This window comes from Tetrao urogallus (genome assembly GCF_951394365.1).
Source record: "Tetrao urogallus genome assembly, chromosome: 3".
In the NCBI taxonomy this organism is placed as follows: Eukaryota; Metazoa; Chordata; class Aves; order Galliformes; family Phasianidae; genus Tetrao; species Tetrao urogallus.
In genome coordinates, this window is record NC_136815.1 from 1361565 (window position 1) to 1375947 (window position 14383).

The following is a 14383-nucleotide window of genomic DNA, read 5'->3' on the forward strand; positions in this document are numbered from 1 at the left end:
TATCCTTCCTCCCCCCACTCTCCAGCAGATCCTATTTCCTTCCTGATAGCATTCATGCATGTATTTGTACAATGTCTGGTGCAGAGAGTATGGCTTTTTTGCAGATTATTTCCTAAGTATCACTGCTGCATTAGCAGTCATGTGGGACTCACACAACCTTGCTAAAAGAAGAGATGATTAAAGATTCATGTTCAAGGTCAGGGCAAATCTAGAAAGAAGAATGGAGGACTCTGAAAATAGGATGCTTCCATCCTGCTACAGGCAAAGCAAAGAGAGAAAGCACCAGGGTTTGAAGGAATGAGGAATTGTACAAAAGAAGGACTGAAAACAAAAGACAAACCAAGATGCAATCTACATAGGATCCTGAACACATAGACTGTGAACCAAGATGTTGGGGAGCAATGTAGGGAAAAGAAAAAACAATTGGATTCTTTTCATTCTGTTTCCACACTCTCCATGACTTTTAAATCTTAGAATCATAGAATCATTAGGGTTGGAAAAGACCTCTAAGGCCACCTGTTCCACTGCCCACTGTCTACCTACCAATATTTCCCAATAAACCATGTTCCTAAACCCCAGAAGCAAATCTGTCTTGCTTCTGAACTCCACTTGGTCTTTTCTCTCTCTGAAAGCTCCTGGTCTGATGAGATCTCCTCTTGATCAGCACGTATTTCATTTCTTTCTTATTTTCATTTCTGATCATTCCCAATTTAACTCCCACAGCTGTTCCCATTCTCTTTTGTCTCTGCTGCATCCTGAACTATGTGGCAAGAGGTGACAGTGTGCTTGTGAGAGCAGGGGGAGGGAACCTGGATGGACTGAGGAGGTCACCAAGGACTGGAAAAACCTGATAGAATGCACACATAACAACAAGCATTGTCACTTGGAAACCCCAAATGTTTCTGGAGGGCAGAGAAGCAGAGCAAACAAAGGCATCGGATCTCATTCCTGTTTGGGCCCTTGAGAACCTCAGTGACAGTCTCCAGGCACAAATAGTTGTACTGTGGGAATGCTACAGTATGGTGTTGGTGTTTTTCTGCTTAAAGTACTTTTCTCGGTACAAGTGTGTTAATTCTGAAGGACTCTGGGCAAGCCAGTGAAAATTCCATTATTTACCTATTCTCCCACTTTCATTATGACAGATATGAAGCTGTCCTACCATGGATGGAGGATGCCAGATGATTCCTATCATGAAAGCAGTGAGCCACACCAGACTGGCATGGATGCCTCAGCCTTGCTCTAAGTTTTGTGGCTCAACCCTATAGAGTAAGAAAGGACTCCCATGTCTGAATCATAAATTGTTCCTCCAATTAGCCCTGCAGATGTTGGAATAACAGATTGGATCTGAGTGAGAGGTAGAAGAAATTGCTGTGCGTGATGGGTTATTTCCTACGCACAAACACACCCAGCGCTGATTCCACATTATGGGCTGTCACTCCCCAAAACTTCAATTTGATGCAATCAGATGAAGTCAAAGCAAACACAGTCCCAGTATAAAACCTTTCGATGGTGCATCATCCCACACCGTGCGGGCTCTGAGGGTACAACAATCATGAAGGCTTTGCTTGTTGCCCTGCTGGTGGCAGTCCTGTGTGCCGAGCAAGGTAAGGTGGTACAGAGGCTGGGGCAGCAAGGTGGAGAGGATGGAAATGCCAGAAGAGAAGTTAGAGATAATACAAGAACAAGAGGATTTGACTGCTTTTGCTGCAATTTCTGAAGTCTTGGTAGTGCATTTTTTTCTTTGGTATTCCTTACTTCAAACAATATTTAGTGAGGCTGAGTCTTAGCCTCTGCTTGAGCTCTACCAAGGTGCTCATACCTCACAGAAGATGAGCTCACCACTTGTGTTTCCCTCACTCTTGAGTACTGTGCTCTGAGCATCTGAAGATACATACGTGAACTGAAAAATGCTAAGAGTTGAGGAGACCATCGAGCCTGTGAGAGTTTTTGGACAATGCTCTCAGCATAGGGTTTGATTTTTGGGTGGTCCTATGCAGAGCCAGAAGTTGGACTCAATGATCCTTGTGGGCCCCTTCCAACTCGAAATATTCTATGATTCTATGAATTAAGCTGGGCTCACAGTTTTGCCTTCAGTTTTCTTTTTCTTCCTGAATGAAACTGCTGGAGTTGCTGATAAAGATAACTGGGCTAATGTTGAGGCTTCATCTTCTGCCAGTGTTTCACTTTATTTCCCACAATGGCACTGCAATTAAGAAACTGGGTTGCTGGCAGATATTTGAAAACCCAAGAGCTCTTTGTTCACAGCTTTGATGAGCTTTCTTAAGTGCCTCACAGTGAGCGTATTTGTAATGGGATCCACAATATGTTGTGCTTGGCCTCTTTCAAAAGCAGATACAGATACGACTTGATAACTGTCTTGAGATAACAAAAAAAACCCCACAACAACAACAACAGTTGCTCTCTCTGCATGTTTATAATCCCAAGGAGTACTTCAAGCCTTTTTGCACTGCTAAGGCTATTTCTGTCTGCATTTGCAAAACTAGAGCTAATGGAGGGTGGAGGCCAAACATAGGCAAGACTTCACAACAACTACAGTGTTTTAAGTGGTTTCCTGTCTTACATTAGTGAAAGCATGAGTGCATTTCAGTTGCTTTTGCACATGCACTGGAATCTCAGCTCTGAAGGAATTGTTTTTGAATAGCTATGTGTGATTTATCAGAGGAACAGATCAAGGAGGACTACATGGAGTGAAAAATCTGGTAACATATGGGTCAAACAGCAAGTCTGGAATTGTTATTGCATGGTATGCAAAGGATATCAATCCACAGCCTGAGTCAGGGGACCTCCAGAGAGGAAGGTGGGAGGCTTCATCCAAATGACAGAGAAGCACTCAGTGTTGATGTGTCAATTTAAGAGGAAGTTGAAAGAGCATCTGGATTGGTTTCAGAATAAGGTGATTGGTTGTTTGGTGAGGTTCCAAGCTCCAGATCTGTATGCAAGGCACCTGAGCTCTGTGCAGCAAAGAAAGTAGCTTTTTCTTCTCTTACCTGAGGGAGTTTGGGCATAAAATGGCTTTTTTTCTCTTTTATAGTTGCTTCTGGAGTTGTCTAACCAAATGTTATGGGCAGGTTCAAATTTAGGGACGTGTTTAAATCAACTGAGCAAGTGGGCTTCAGAGAAGAGTGGAAGGAGATTAAAAAAAACAGGTTCAAAATCAATTGAAAGGAGCTGCTCTGTGCAGAAATAAGGACATGAAAAAGCCAAAAAGAGCTGAAGTAAGGAAATGTTTATCTAAATGAAAATCCTCTCTGAGTTGGCAGTTCATCACCTTTGATCAGGAACCCTCAATCATTGAGGTTTTGCTGTGCAGGTTCTTGTGGTCGCCATTCTGGAGGTGTTCAAGAAAAGGGGAGATGTGGGACTGAGTGGCATGGTTTAGTGGACATGGTGAGGAAGGGTTGGTGATTGGATTTGATGATCTTAGTGGCCTTTTCCAACTTTTCTACGATTCTGTAATACTAACCATTGGTGGCAGTGGAGCAGGCTGTCTTTGATATCTGTTTGACTGCCTCCTACACCTCTGACCAGAAATGTAAGGAAAATGTCATGGGACTCTGAACAGGATGGGAACCATTTTTCCACTCCCAGCAATTGTGAACCAACCTCCAGGGAACGCAATGGCACGTGCCTGTGTTTCTTGCTTGGCCAGGTGTCAAGCTTGGAAATTTGAATCAATTTACAACAGTTTTGTTCAGAAATAGATATCCTTCCACCTCCTGTCTTTGTAATAGCCCTTGCTGAGACCTGTTTATAATGCCACCGAGGACGTGCTGTTCGAGGCAATGGTAGAAATAATCGCTCCATTGTTCAGAGCAACCTCTCCCAGGGAACTCCCTTTAACGTGACTCTGCTTAGTAATTTAGCCCACAGAGGTATCATAGGCTTTAATTAATTCGTGCCTGTACAATGTTTTGCAGATGCACTCTGAAAATACTAAAAAAAACCCTAAGCTCTCAGCTGAGAACAGCGCCGGTTTATCCTCTCCTTGCCCAAACTGTGCTATGCTAAACTATACCGACTTCTCCTTCTGCAGATTGGATGCCAACCAGACCAGCATAAAACATGGGAGAGATGAAGCTTAGTCTGCAGGAAAAGTCACAGCAGAGCACTGCTGAGGCTGAAAAATGTGTTTTCGGATTTAATCACCAAAAATCTAAAGTAAAGAGAGAAAACTTGTTTTCTTCTGTTTGCTTGCCTTTTCAGCTTCATTAATCAAAACCAACCTCTTATTTCACTTGCCGTGAAGAAGCATTTGTAACACGTACTTTTTATTTTCCAATAAAGGACGTAGCTTTTGACACTTTCTTCCCAGGAGGGCATTGCTAAAACCACTGATGTGTGTCATGTATGCTCTATTCAGCTTCCTCCTTGTTTTGCTACGTATGCGAAAATGAGCACTCCAACTGGAACTGTCTTAAAACCTACAAGTGTGAAGACCACGAGAAATACTGTACAACCACATACAGTGCTGCTGATCTTGGTGAGTACTAGTAACACCTCAAGAACTATGTTTTTTGTCTCCAAGGACAGCGATGGGCAATTATTTCTTCAGGGCAGTAGTTGCTCCTGTTGGAAAGAGTTGATCACAAGGGCTTGAGGCTCACATCATATGATGTGGAACACAGATATTTTCATGAGCAGACCTCATGATCTGGAAGCTCATACCCATGCTTGGAAAGGGGTTAGTCATAAGGAATGTAGTTTTAGAAATTAAACATGCGTTGACAGTGATTTTTTGCTGTTCTGCATGAAGCATGGCATGGATTTCTATCAAGGTCTTTCTAGTGTTGTGCACTTGAGCCAGGTTGTGTGAACTCTCACCCAGTACTCATCAAATCTGCTGATCTCTGATATTCCTGCATTGCAAGTTAAATGCAGAGCATTATACTCCTCCCATTTTCCTCTGGTCAGGACTTGCAGGGGAATCTTACTTCACAACTCTCCTTTCTTGTCTGTTTTTCATCCAGGCAAAGACATGGGATATCGCATAACCAAGAAATGTTCTGCAGACTGTCCTGAGACCAACACAGACTTTGGCATCGTGGCCATTGCCACCAAGTGCTGCAAGACCTCCCTGTGCAATTTCAGTGGTGCCAACAGTGTGAAATTGAGTTATGCTGTGATGTTCCTGGGAACGGTCGCCAGTTTGATCTGTGTCATTAGGGCAGGACTGTGATGAGGGTTGAGGGTGGGAGAAGATGTGATGACCCAAAGGCCTACATATGCTCTTGCCAAATAGATTAAACAACATCTTTTGTCAAGTGTCTCCATCAAGGTCTATGCTATTCTGCTTTTTTTCCAACACTTCTTTTTCAGATCTGACCCATAAAATGGCATGGCAGTATAGCTCCTTTTTTTTTTTTCCCCTGATTGTTTTGTACTAATTTTCCCTGAGAAAGCTATTTTGTTTGCACATATGTGACAATTGTCAGACAAAATAAAGATTTATGTTATTCTAGAGTGTGTTTGATATATCCACACTAAGCTCAGCTTGAGAAAACAGCTCTGCCAGAAAGGGCTGCAGCTTGAATCTCTACATCACATCAAATTCCTTTTATTTTTTTAGTGTCTGGGAGTACTCTCTTGGCTGCCTTTCTTCATTGACTCAATTGCATCCAGCAGCTCAAGAAAGACACTCCATAAAGCCACATGTTCTGCCTGATCACTCAGAGCTGATGAATGAAGGTGTCAATGTGGAAAGGTCAAAGCCATTTGTGTTGTTCCCACTGCAGGCTGGCACTTGTAGCGGCAGAGAGAACTGCTTTGTGACTACAGGCACTTGGGAGTGGGGGCTTGGCAAGTTGCACTCTTGGCAGTGCTAACAAGTCTTCATGTGATCGCTGCAATGTGGATGATTTCACCTCTTAAATGGGTCTAAGTACTTTCTCAAGATGCTGGGGATGTTCAAGATAAGGACGGCGCTGTTTGAATTCTCCTCATTGAGAGGTGACCTCTGTGCTAGCTTGGAGAAGATGATGATTGGGTACTTTAGGAAAAATTTCTCCTCTGAAAGCATGGTGAGATATTGGCACAGGCTGCCCAGAGAAATACTGGAGTCACCACCCCTGGGGGTTTTCCAGAAACATGGAGATGTGGCACTGAGGGACGTGGTATAGTGGACATGATGGGAATGGGTTGAAGATTGGACTTGATGATCCTAGAGGTCTTGTGCAGCCTTCATGATTCTATGATTCTAAATGATTGCTCATGGCAACGGGATGGGAATTGGGCAGAAAGAGCTTGGAGAGGTGGTGATGCCTGATCAGATGGGGTGATCTCTTTCACTGCTGTATTTTGAGGCTTGGGAATGAGAGAGATGGAGATCCCAGAAAGGACCTGCATTCCTGGAGCAAGAAGGTGCATAATTCCTGGTGGAACACCATACAGGAGCTACATTTTAGGAAAGCTTAAGTAAAAGTAACACCTGGAAAAAACTCCTGTTTGCAGCCCAGCTGGGTTAGGGAGTTCTGCTCCATCAGTGCTCGAGGCAAACTGCTAAGGGCATGAACTTCTACAGCACAGTGAGAAACCACAGTGCTGGCTGAAGGCTGTGAAAGGCTTAGTCACTCTGTAAAGATCTATTTTCTGGGCAACAAGGGTGTCGTGGCATTCCTTGAAATATGAGATGGACCAGCTGAAATGTTGTGGCATTTCTTTTTGGAAAGAGAAAAAGAAACTTGGCTTTTGTGCTTCTCTTTAATTGCTTTCACCATCACTTTTCCTGTATACTAACCGCATTCGTTTCTGAAATTATTCTTAAGGCTTTGGGCCAACTGGAAAATCTATAAACAACATTTGAATTAGGCACCATGATTAACTTTAAAATTCATCTTTCATTTCATGAAAAAATAAATGTTTTCACCAAAATAAAGAAATTATTCATCCTTCTCCTGTGGCGACCTCAACTAGATTTAGAACAAGATAAATAAAACAAGACTAGCAAAAGACACATCCCCCTCACTCTCATTTAAATCCCTTGTTTCTTTTTCCAAAATGTTCTGGAATTTCATAACATCTAAACACTTGTAAGCTGTAATATTCTCTTCTCTTTTGCCTGCGTCCATCTGGTGACCTCTTTCTATCCGCTTGGATTCTTTTCAATCTATTTCACCTGGTATTGATAAGAGTTGAAGATAGCATTAACATCAGAGACACACATGGGGCCAGTTATAGGAGCATACAAAAACCCTGCAATACATCTTTAAAAAATACATTCTCTCCATCTCCAGATCTCAGCAGCTTGCAGGAGACAAGACATATTTTGGTTTTTGCTTAGATGAAACTACAAGGGAGGGAAGAAAAAAAGTGCCTGGCAGATCTGCTATTTCTGTACCTGTTAATGGATGCTGCTGGCTGAAATAAAACTGAATGTGGGCTGCCTCTGCAGTGCAATGTACAGGCTGCAGAATGACATTGCCTGGTGGCTGGAGCACCCTTCTCTGCTGTTACCTCGAATAGTCTGCAGTAAAAGTTCATTTGCCAATAAAGAAGTATGAAATCTCTTCTGGATTGGAGATAACAAACTATTTCAAGGAAAAGAGAGCTGCAGTCCCTAGTACGAAAGCTGCAAGCTTCTATTTTCTTCCTGCCTGGTACATTACGAAGGCATTGGCTTTCCAAGGCCAAACAACGCTCCTCCTTTGAGCTTTCTTGGTTAATTGCTGCCTCTGTTCCAGCTGAGTTTCATGCCCTACAGATTGAGAAAGCAGAAATTTCCTCACCTTAGTCACGTAAGTTTCCATACTAGGAATATTTCTACATTCAATTTACAAGACACTGGAAAGACTTACAACACCTGAAGAAGTGGGCATGCCTTTTCAATGAGATAATGATTGGAGGTGGGTCCTACTGGAAGCTCAACTATCTAGTGGGAGGTGGAAATCTAAGCAGTTTTGAGACCAAGAAAAAAAGAAAATACAACAGATGGAGAGCAGCAAGGGACAGAGTCCCTGACAGAAGCCTGGGGCACACAGGTTGCTCTGAGTGTCACGTGCAAAGGACCCAGCTGGATCATTTTTGGGACTGTGCCTCCATCCCAGTGGTTAGATGGCAGAAAGACAACAGTGGGAGGAAAAGGCAATAGAGATGAGAAGAAAATGAAGAATGATCTGATTTTGTACAGGGAGAGAAGTTGAAACGTGGTAAAAATGGAGGAATAAAGAGCACCGTATAGAAACCCAAGGGAGTATTTCTGTCAGGAGTTTAGAATAATACTGGTTGGCTATCACTCTTTTTTTCTGAAGACTTAATGAGTTGAGAACATTGATCAGGCAGCTCCTCACTCTCCATGATTTCAGTGTTTTGTCTGCTGTTGTTTTTTTTCTCCCTGACATTTGTTTCTTTGCAATTCGTGAGAAAATTCACAGCTTGCTCAATGTGATGGGGGTGGATGTTATTTTTATTTTCTAATTTAGGTGGTCATTTTCATTGCCTAGTGGAATTTATTTTCCAATAAGAGAATATCTTCCCTCATATAAAATATCCACTTTTTTGAACAGAAACATTTAGGATTTTGAACAGCAGTACTGAAAAGACTTACAGAAAATTATATCTGGTCCCCTATGAAATGCAGTGGAAGGAGATTGCTCTTGTGATCTAGCTGTACTGAGAATCCTGAGAGACATTTTGAAGACGTTTCAATCCCAATTTCAATTTCAAATTCAATCCATTTCCATATGCATTAAAACAGTGTGTGAGGATGGGATCCTGGAGGATGCAGCCTTTGCTGAGAGCCTTGAAAGGCGAGCACTCTATTCTCGCATGGACTCTGTTTTGTTTTCGTGTGCTGCTCTTCCTCCACTTATCCAGAATTAGAAACTGTTGCATACTTAGTACCAGATGAGTAATCCAGATTGTGAAATAACTCAGAAAAGAACTGGGGGGGGGGAGAGAACATACACTTGTTTAGATTTCCAACAAAGCATATTTCCCCATACAAGCACTGACACGTTACTCTCAATCACTCATCATCTGACACACTGCAACACCATAGTTATTATCCTAGCATAAAAGCAAACACTGCAGAGGTATAAAAACTGCCCCGCGTGCGCTCTGCTTATTTTGGAGGCTGCGAGAACTATAAAGGATGAAGGCTTCTCTTCTTGTCGTGCTCGTCGTTGCCCTGTGCACGGAGAGCGGTGAGTCGCCAAGGGTTGTTTGGTGCGAGCAAAAGGCCAGAGCTGGGGCAAGTCTTTGACATTGCAGGCTGAGGAAAGGATTTTGCAGCACAAATGGTAATGCTGAAGCTCATTATGCTCTATTCCATTCTTCAGGATAAGAACAGCCGATCCTTTCTGTGGGCTGCTGCTTTCCTACCAGGAGAAGTCACAGAACCACAGAACCATTTGAGTTGGAAGGGATCTTTAAAGGTCATCTAGTCCAACTCCCCTGCAATGAACAGGGACATATACAGCTAGATCAGATGCTTAGAGCCTGGTCCCAGCTGAAATGATGCTGAGGAGCTGAAGTGGGGGTTGAGATACTCTCACACCTGACACCTTCCAACCCACTCCAACATTTGGAGTGCCTCTATGTAGAGATCTGCGAGCCATGAGTCTCGGTGGAGCTCCATGAGATGGGGACTTAATTGAGGATTATACAGAACTGGAAGTGGTAATATAGAATCATTGGCAATATGGAATCATTGAATCATAGAATCATTTGAGTTGAAAGGGACCTTTAAAAGTCATCTAGTCCAGTTCCCCTGCAATGAACAGGGACACCTATAGCTCTATCAGAGTGCTTAGAGCCCTCTCGAGCCTGACAAATATTTCCAACAAGGCTGCAAATTTGACCTATAAGAAAATATAGCCTGACTTTTTTTTTTCTTGCTTATTTATTGTTTGCAATTGCAAACCTTAATCACCTAACTTGATAGAGATGTTTGTGCTGCAAGAAGATGCAGCTCTGTCTCCCATCTCTTTCCTGCAACTCCTTTGTCAATGCTTATCCCAGGTTTGGGATGGAGACACAGGGTCCGTCCTCATTCTGATAACTTTTTCTTTTTAATCTGAACATCCCTCTGACTACTTCAGGGGAAATATTTGATTTTGTCAGCTCAGATGGCTTTTGCCCTATTCTAAACCTAGAATAAATCTAATATTTCTCTGACTCAGTTGTAGAGCTAGAGAATACCTGCAAATTACCATCAATTTTAGTCCCCACCTAGCAGAGCACTAAGACTCATAGTTAATTTGAAGCTGTAAATGTTTATACTATGGGACTTCACAGGCTTTAAACTTGGCATGTACTCAATGGGGTTGAGAAACTCAAGGGCAATAAAGCCAATTCCTTCCTGCAGCTTATCGACTATAATCATATTTTTTAAAAAGATCACATAATGAGATGGCAAACTCACTAAAGGAGTCGATGAAAATTAAAACATAGGCAGCACCACTTTGCTGTGCAATGTAGCCAGAAGGCTGGTAGCTGTTACAATTAATCTCAAACTTGAATTATTTTAACGGTGCAAATTCTGTATCTGCCAGAACCTGTACTTTCTAATGCCTTACAAATGTTAATTGTTTATCCATGTGGCTCAAATTATTCACATGACAATCTTCATTGTAGAATACACCATTTCATTTAGAGCAGAGATCATTCTTGCTAGATGCAGGAAGGTTACCTTCAAGGCAGCCACATGCCTCCAGAGTCATCTTTAGTAGAATCATAGAATATCCTGAGTTGGAAGGGACCCATAGGGATCATCAAGCCCAATTCCTCATTCCACACAGCGCCACCCAAAAATCAGTAAATACATACTGGGAGAGAAACCTTACAAAAGGGTAGTTGGCAAAATCGCTTGCTTTCTCCCTCCCATGGCAACAGGGCTCTTAAATTACTAGCATTGTCAATCTGGGATGAAACAAGATTTGGGCATCCAACAAGCTCCACAGTTTCCTGCATAGATCCAGAAAGTTTCTCTTAATTGTGATTAAAGCACAAAAGGTATAACATGTCTAGAAAACCAAGACTGAGGACTCTGCTCTAGTGTATGGCTATCAAGGTGGAAAGGGTGGTTCCCAGTGGGGTGGAGCAGATATGTGCCTGGTTGCGAGTTGCACAAGAGAAGTGAGCAAGGCAACACAAGTTTTGAGCTTGGGAAAGGAGAGAGATGGTATCTAAGACATTGCAAGCCCAGCTACCCAAATTTTGTGTCCTCTGCTAGGTGCTCATCATCAAGAGATAAAAGGAGGGTAGAATATGTGAGGACTAGAGGCCACAAGAGGAAAGTGAAGGTCAGTGCTGAGTGGCTATGGGAAGGGAAAACGGGTTGTTAGCTGCAGTATGGTGAGGAAGCAGCTTCCACAGAGGCAGAGATAGATGGATACTTCTTCCCTAAAATTCATTTTTGTGGTTTCCTATGAGATATAGTGCATGCTCCGGTCACTTGGGTTAATGGTATGGATTGCAGATTCTGTTTGGGTCAGACAGATTTATTTGACCCCTGTTTGGCTCAAACAAGGGCAGAAATGCAGTTAGGACATTGCTGGCAAAGGTACCAAGAAGGGCAAAGGATCTTGGGCAAGAGAGAAGAAGGATGGAGGAAAAGAAGAGCAGGGAAATAAAGCTAAGGGAGATTGCTGGCACAAGAATAAGATGGATATTAACTGGTCACAGACAGGGATAGCCTGAGAATGAGAAGAATGAGACTAATCCCCTTTGGGTGGCATTACTGCAGGAGTGTTTGCTCCAGATAAACAGATGAGCAGGAAATTCCTGTTATCATGCAAAGAAACCTTCCCTAAGGATCTCTTTGCCATGAATGACTGCTTTAGCTTACTTGAGCACAAGCTGTTTTCATTCATTCCTATTAGCACAACACTTTGCAGATGCACTGTGTTACAGATGTACCAAATTTGTAGTATTAGTGAGTCTTTATCCTTGGACAGCTAAAAAAGGAATGTGCTGCAGCTGAGGAGCTGGTTTGCTGAGTCATGTCATCCACAGAGCCAGGATTGCTTCCCAGTGCAGGAAAGTTCCAAGAATGAATTCATCAGATGCAAGCATCCCTCTTCCCACCAAACACTGAGGTGGAGAGCTACATGGCCTGTTTCTTATTTGAGATAGGTTGTGGGAGCATGAGGAAAAAAATCACACTCAGTATGACCAGGGGACTTACTCTCAAATCTCTCTTCCTTTTAGTATTCAAGATTTTTAAAAGAATTCAGTGTTGGTCCACCTGTCTGTTCTGAGAAAGGATGTATAGGCCAGGACTTTTCAGATAACTTGACAGGGATACAAAAGAGAGTGGACAGGAATCAGCTGGTTTCTTTTCATAAAACAGCTATTAGTCAGCAAAAAGAGATGGGGAGAGGTGTTAGAAATTGGGTTAGAAAGAGACCACAAAAGCCACATGCTTCTAGCAGTAGTAGATTGGGGAACTCTTTCCAACAAACATTTGTGATGCAAGAAGTTTAAATGGATTCAAGTGAGACTCAAGTATCCAGAAGGGATGTCCCTAGAAGATTACTAAATAAGCAAACCACAAGAATTAGAACTTAAAGCAATTTTGGTCCCAAAGAGCAATTTTGGTCCAAATTTGGATGCCTCCTGTGACTGTTGACAGATCTTCAGTCTGGACTAGCACCGCCAGTTTTGTGTTCCTATGAATATTTCTAGAGATGAGTGATGGATGTTTGTGTGCTTCTCTTGCAGCTTTCTCCTTGACATGTTTCTCGTGCAAAGATGCAACTTCCAACATACACTGTCTCAGTACAACCACGTGTGCTGACCATGAGAAGTACTGTCTAACGACATATTCTACTAAGGGATTCGGTGAGTGTGAAGCTTTTTCTAGGTCTCTCTTGACAAAAGAGGTTCAAGATTAGGCTGACTACAGGTACCCTCCCATCAGGAGATGTGACAGAAGAGTTAGAAGGATCATGTCACAAAGACATTAAATATTACTTCGGGTGTGAACTCAGCTAATTCATTTCTGTCACAATATATCATAACAATGTGTGTAAAACACACCCAGGAGAGGGGAATGATGGAAAAGAGATTTCTTTGCACAACAACCTTGTCTAATCTGTAGATATATTGACAGAGTGTTGGAACTAGAAAAGACCAGGTGCTGTGGAAGGGACAAAGCCAAGGCAAGATGATGACGACATCTTCATAGAATCGTGGAACCACAGAGAATCATAGAATGGCTTGGATCAGAAGGGACCTCAAAGATCATCTAGTTCCAACACCCTTCCATAGATATGTTTGCCAACTGCTAAATCAGGCACTAAACCTGGGCCCTATCCAACCTGGCTTTGAACACTTCCAGAAATGGGGCAATCTTGCACTAAACAAATGCATTAGATCTCTGAATTCATGCTTCAGGTTCCATTCAGCTGGGCCTGAACATGGCACAGGAGCCTTAAAGTCAAGGGATGGTCACCATAGGTCACCTATAAACAAATAAATGATGCAGTGTGCCAAAGCCCAAAGGAAAACCATCAGCATTCAGTATAGAACAGTACATTCCCCAGTGCATATTGTGCAGACATTCTATCACTTATTAAAAAAACCTGACTTTTCCCCTTGTTCTCTCTCTCCCACTTCAGGCGATGACCGTCAGCAAAGTATTACCAAGAGATGTGCTGCATTTTGCCCAACAATTGACCTGAATATAGGGATTGCAGGTGTTGCCACTAACTGCTGCCAGACTTCCTTGTGCAACATCAGTGGGGCCAGCAGTGTGAAAACCAGTTACACCATGATAGCTGTGGGTGTCTTGGCCAGTCTTGCCTGCATCTTCCGCCTGGGGTTCTAAATGGGATGGGAGGAAAGGAGCTACGTGGCCTTGCACTGCAAGAGTTCAGTATCTCATCTGTACAGAAGTTTCTGCCAGGGTGAATGCCATCTTGTCTCTTCAACCTGGTGTGTCACATCCCATCAGTAAATATTTTTACTCTTTCCATGCTCTGATGGCCATGCACAAGAGCATGACCCTACCTCAGAATGGTGTTTGGAACACCATGTATGCTCTTTACCATACACAGAGTACCATACAGGCACCATCTCTCCTATTACACAACTCTGTAACTCCATGCATTTTTCCCCTTCATTTTGGCCCTACCATTCTCCTGTGCCATTTTTCCCTTTATACCATTTTCTCCCGTTTGATATTAGATTTGTTAAACAGAAGCTGGGCACAATAAAGTATTATTTTAGTCTGTTGTGTGAGTGTGTGGTATGGCATATAGGGTGCAGTGGTTGGGTGCACCCATGTTACCAGCAACAACTTTGTCTGCAAGTTGAATGGAAATAACACTGAAATATATTCCATTCACTTTGCATTCACTTTGGGAAGCCTCTTCTAAGGTTTTCCTTCAATGTGTTGTTTTCTTTTCTTTTCTTTTCTTTTCTT

General features: G+C 42.6%; 1 protein-coding gene across 1 annotated transcript; it reads left to right on the top strand.

Moving 5' to 3' along the window:
* Nucleotides 1-1552: 1552 nt before the first annotated feature.
* LOC306944781 (uncharacterized protein) lies at nucleotides 1553-13786 on the top strand (the record flags this gene model as incomplete). Its single annotated transcript, XM_079533381.1, has 6 exons — nucleotides 1553-1604; nucleotides 4382-4501; nucleotides 4989-5193; nucleotides 9106-9158; nucleotides 12679-12798; nucleotides 13578-13786. The coding sequence occupies 6 exons, from the start codon at nucleotides 1553-1555 to the stop codon at nucleotides 13784-13786; spliced, it is 759 nt and encodes a 252-aa protein (XP_079389507.1).
* Between the last annotated feature and the right edge of the window lie 597 nt (nucleotides 13787-14383).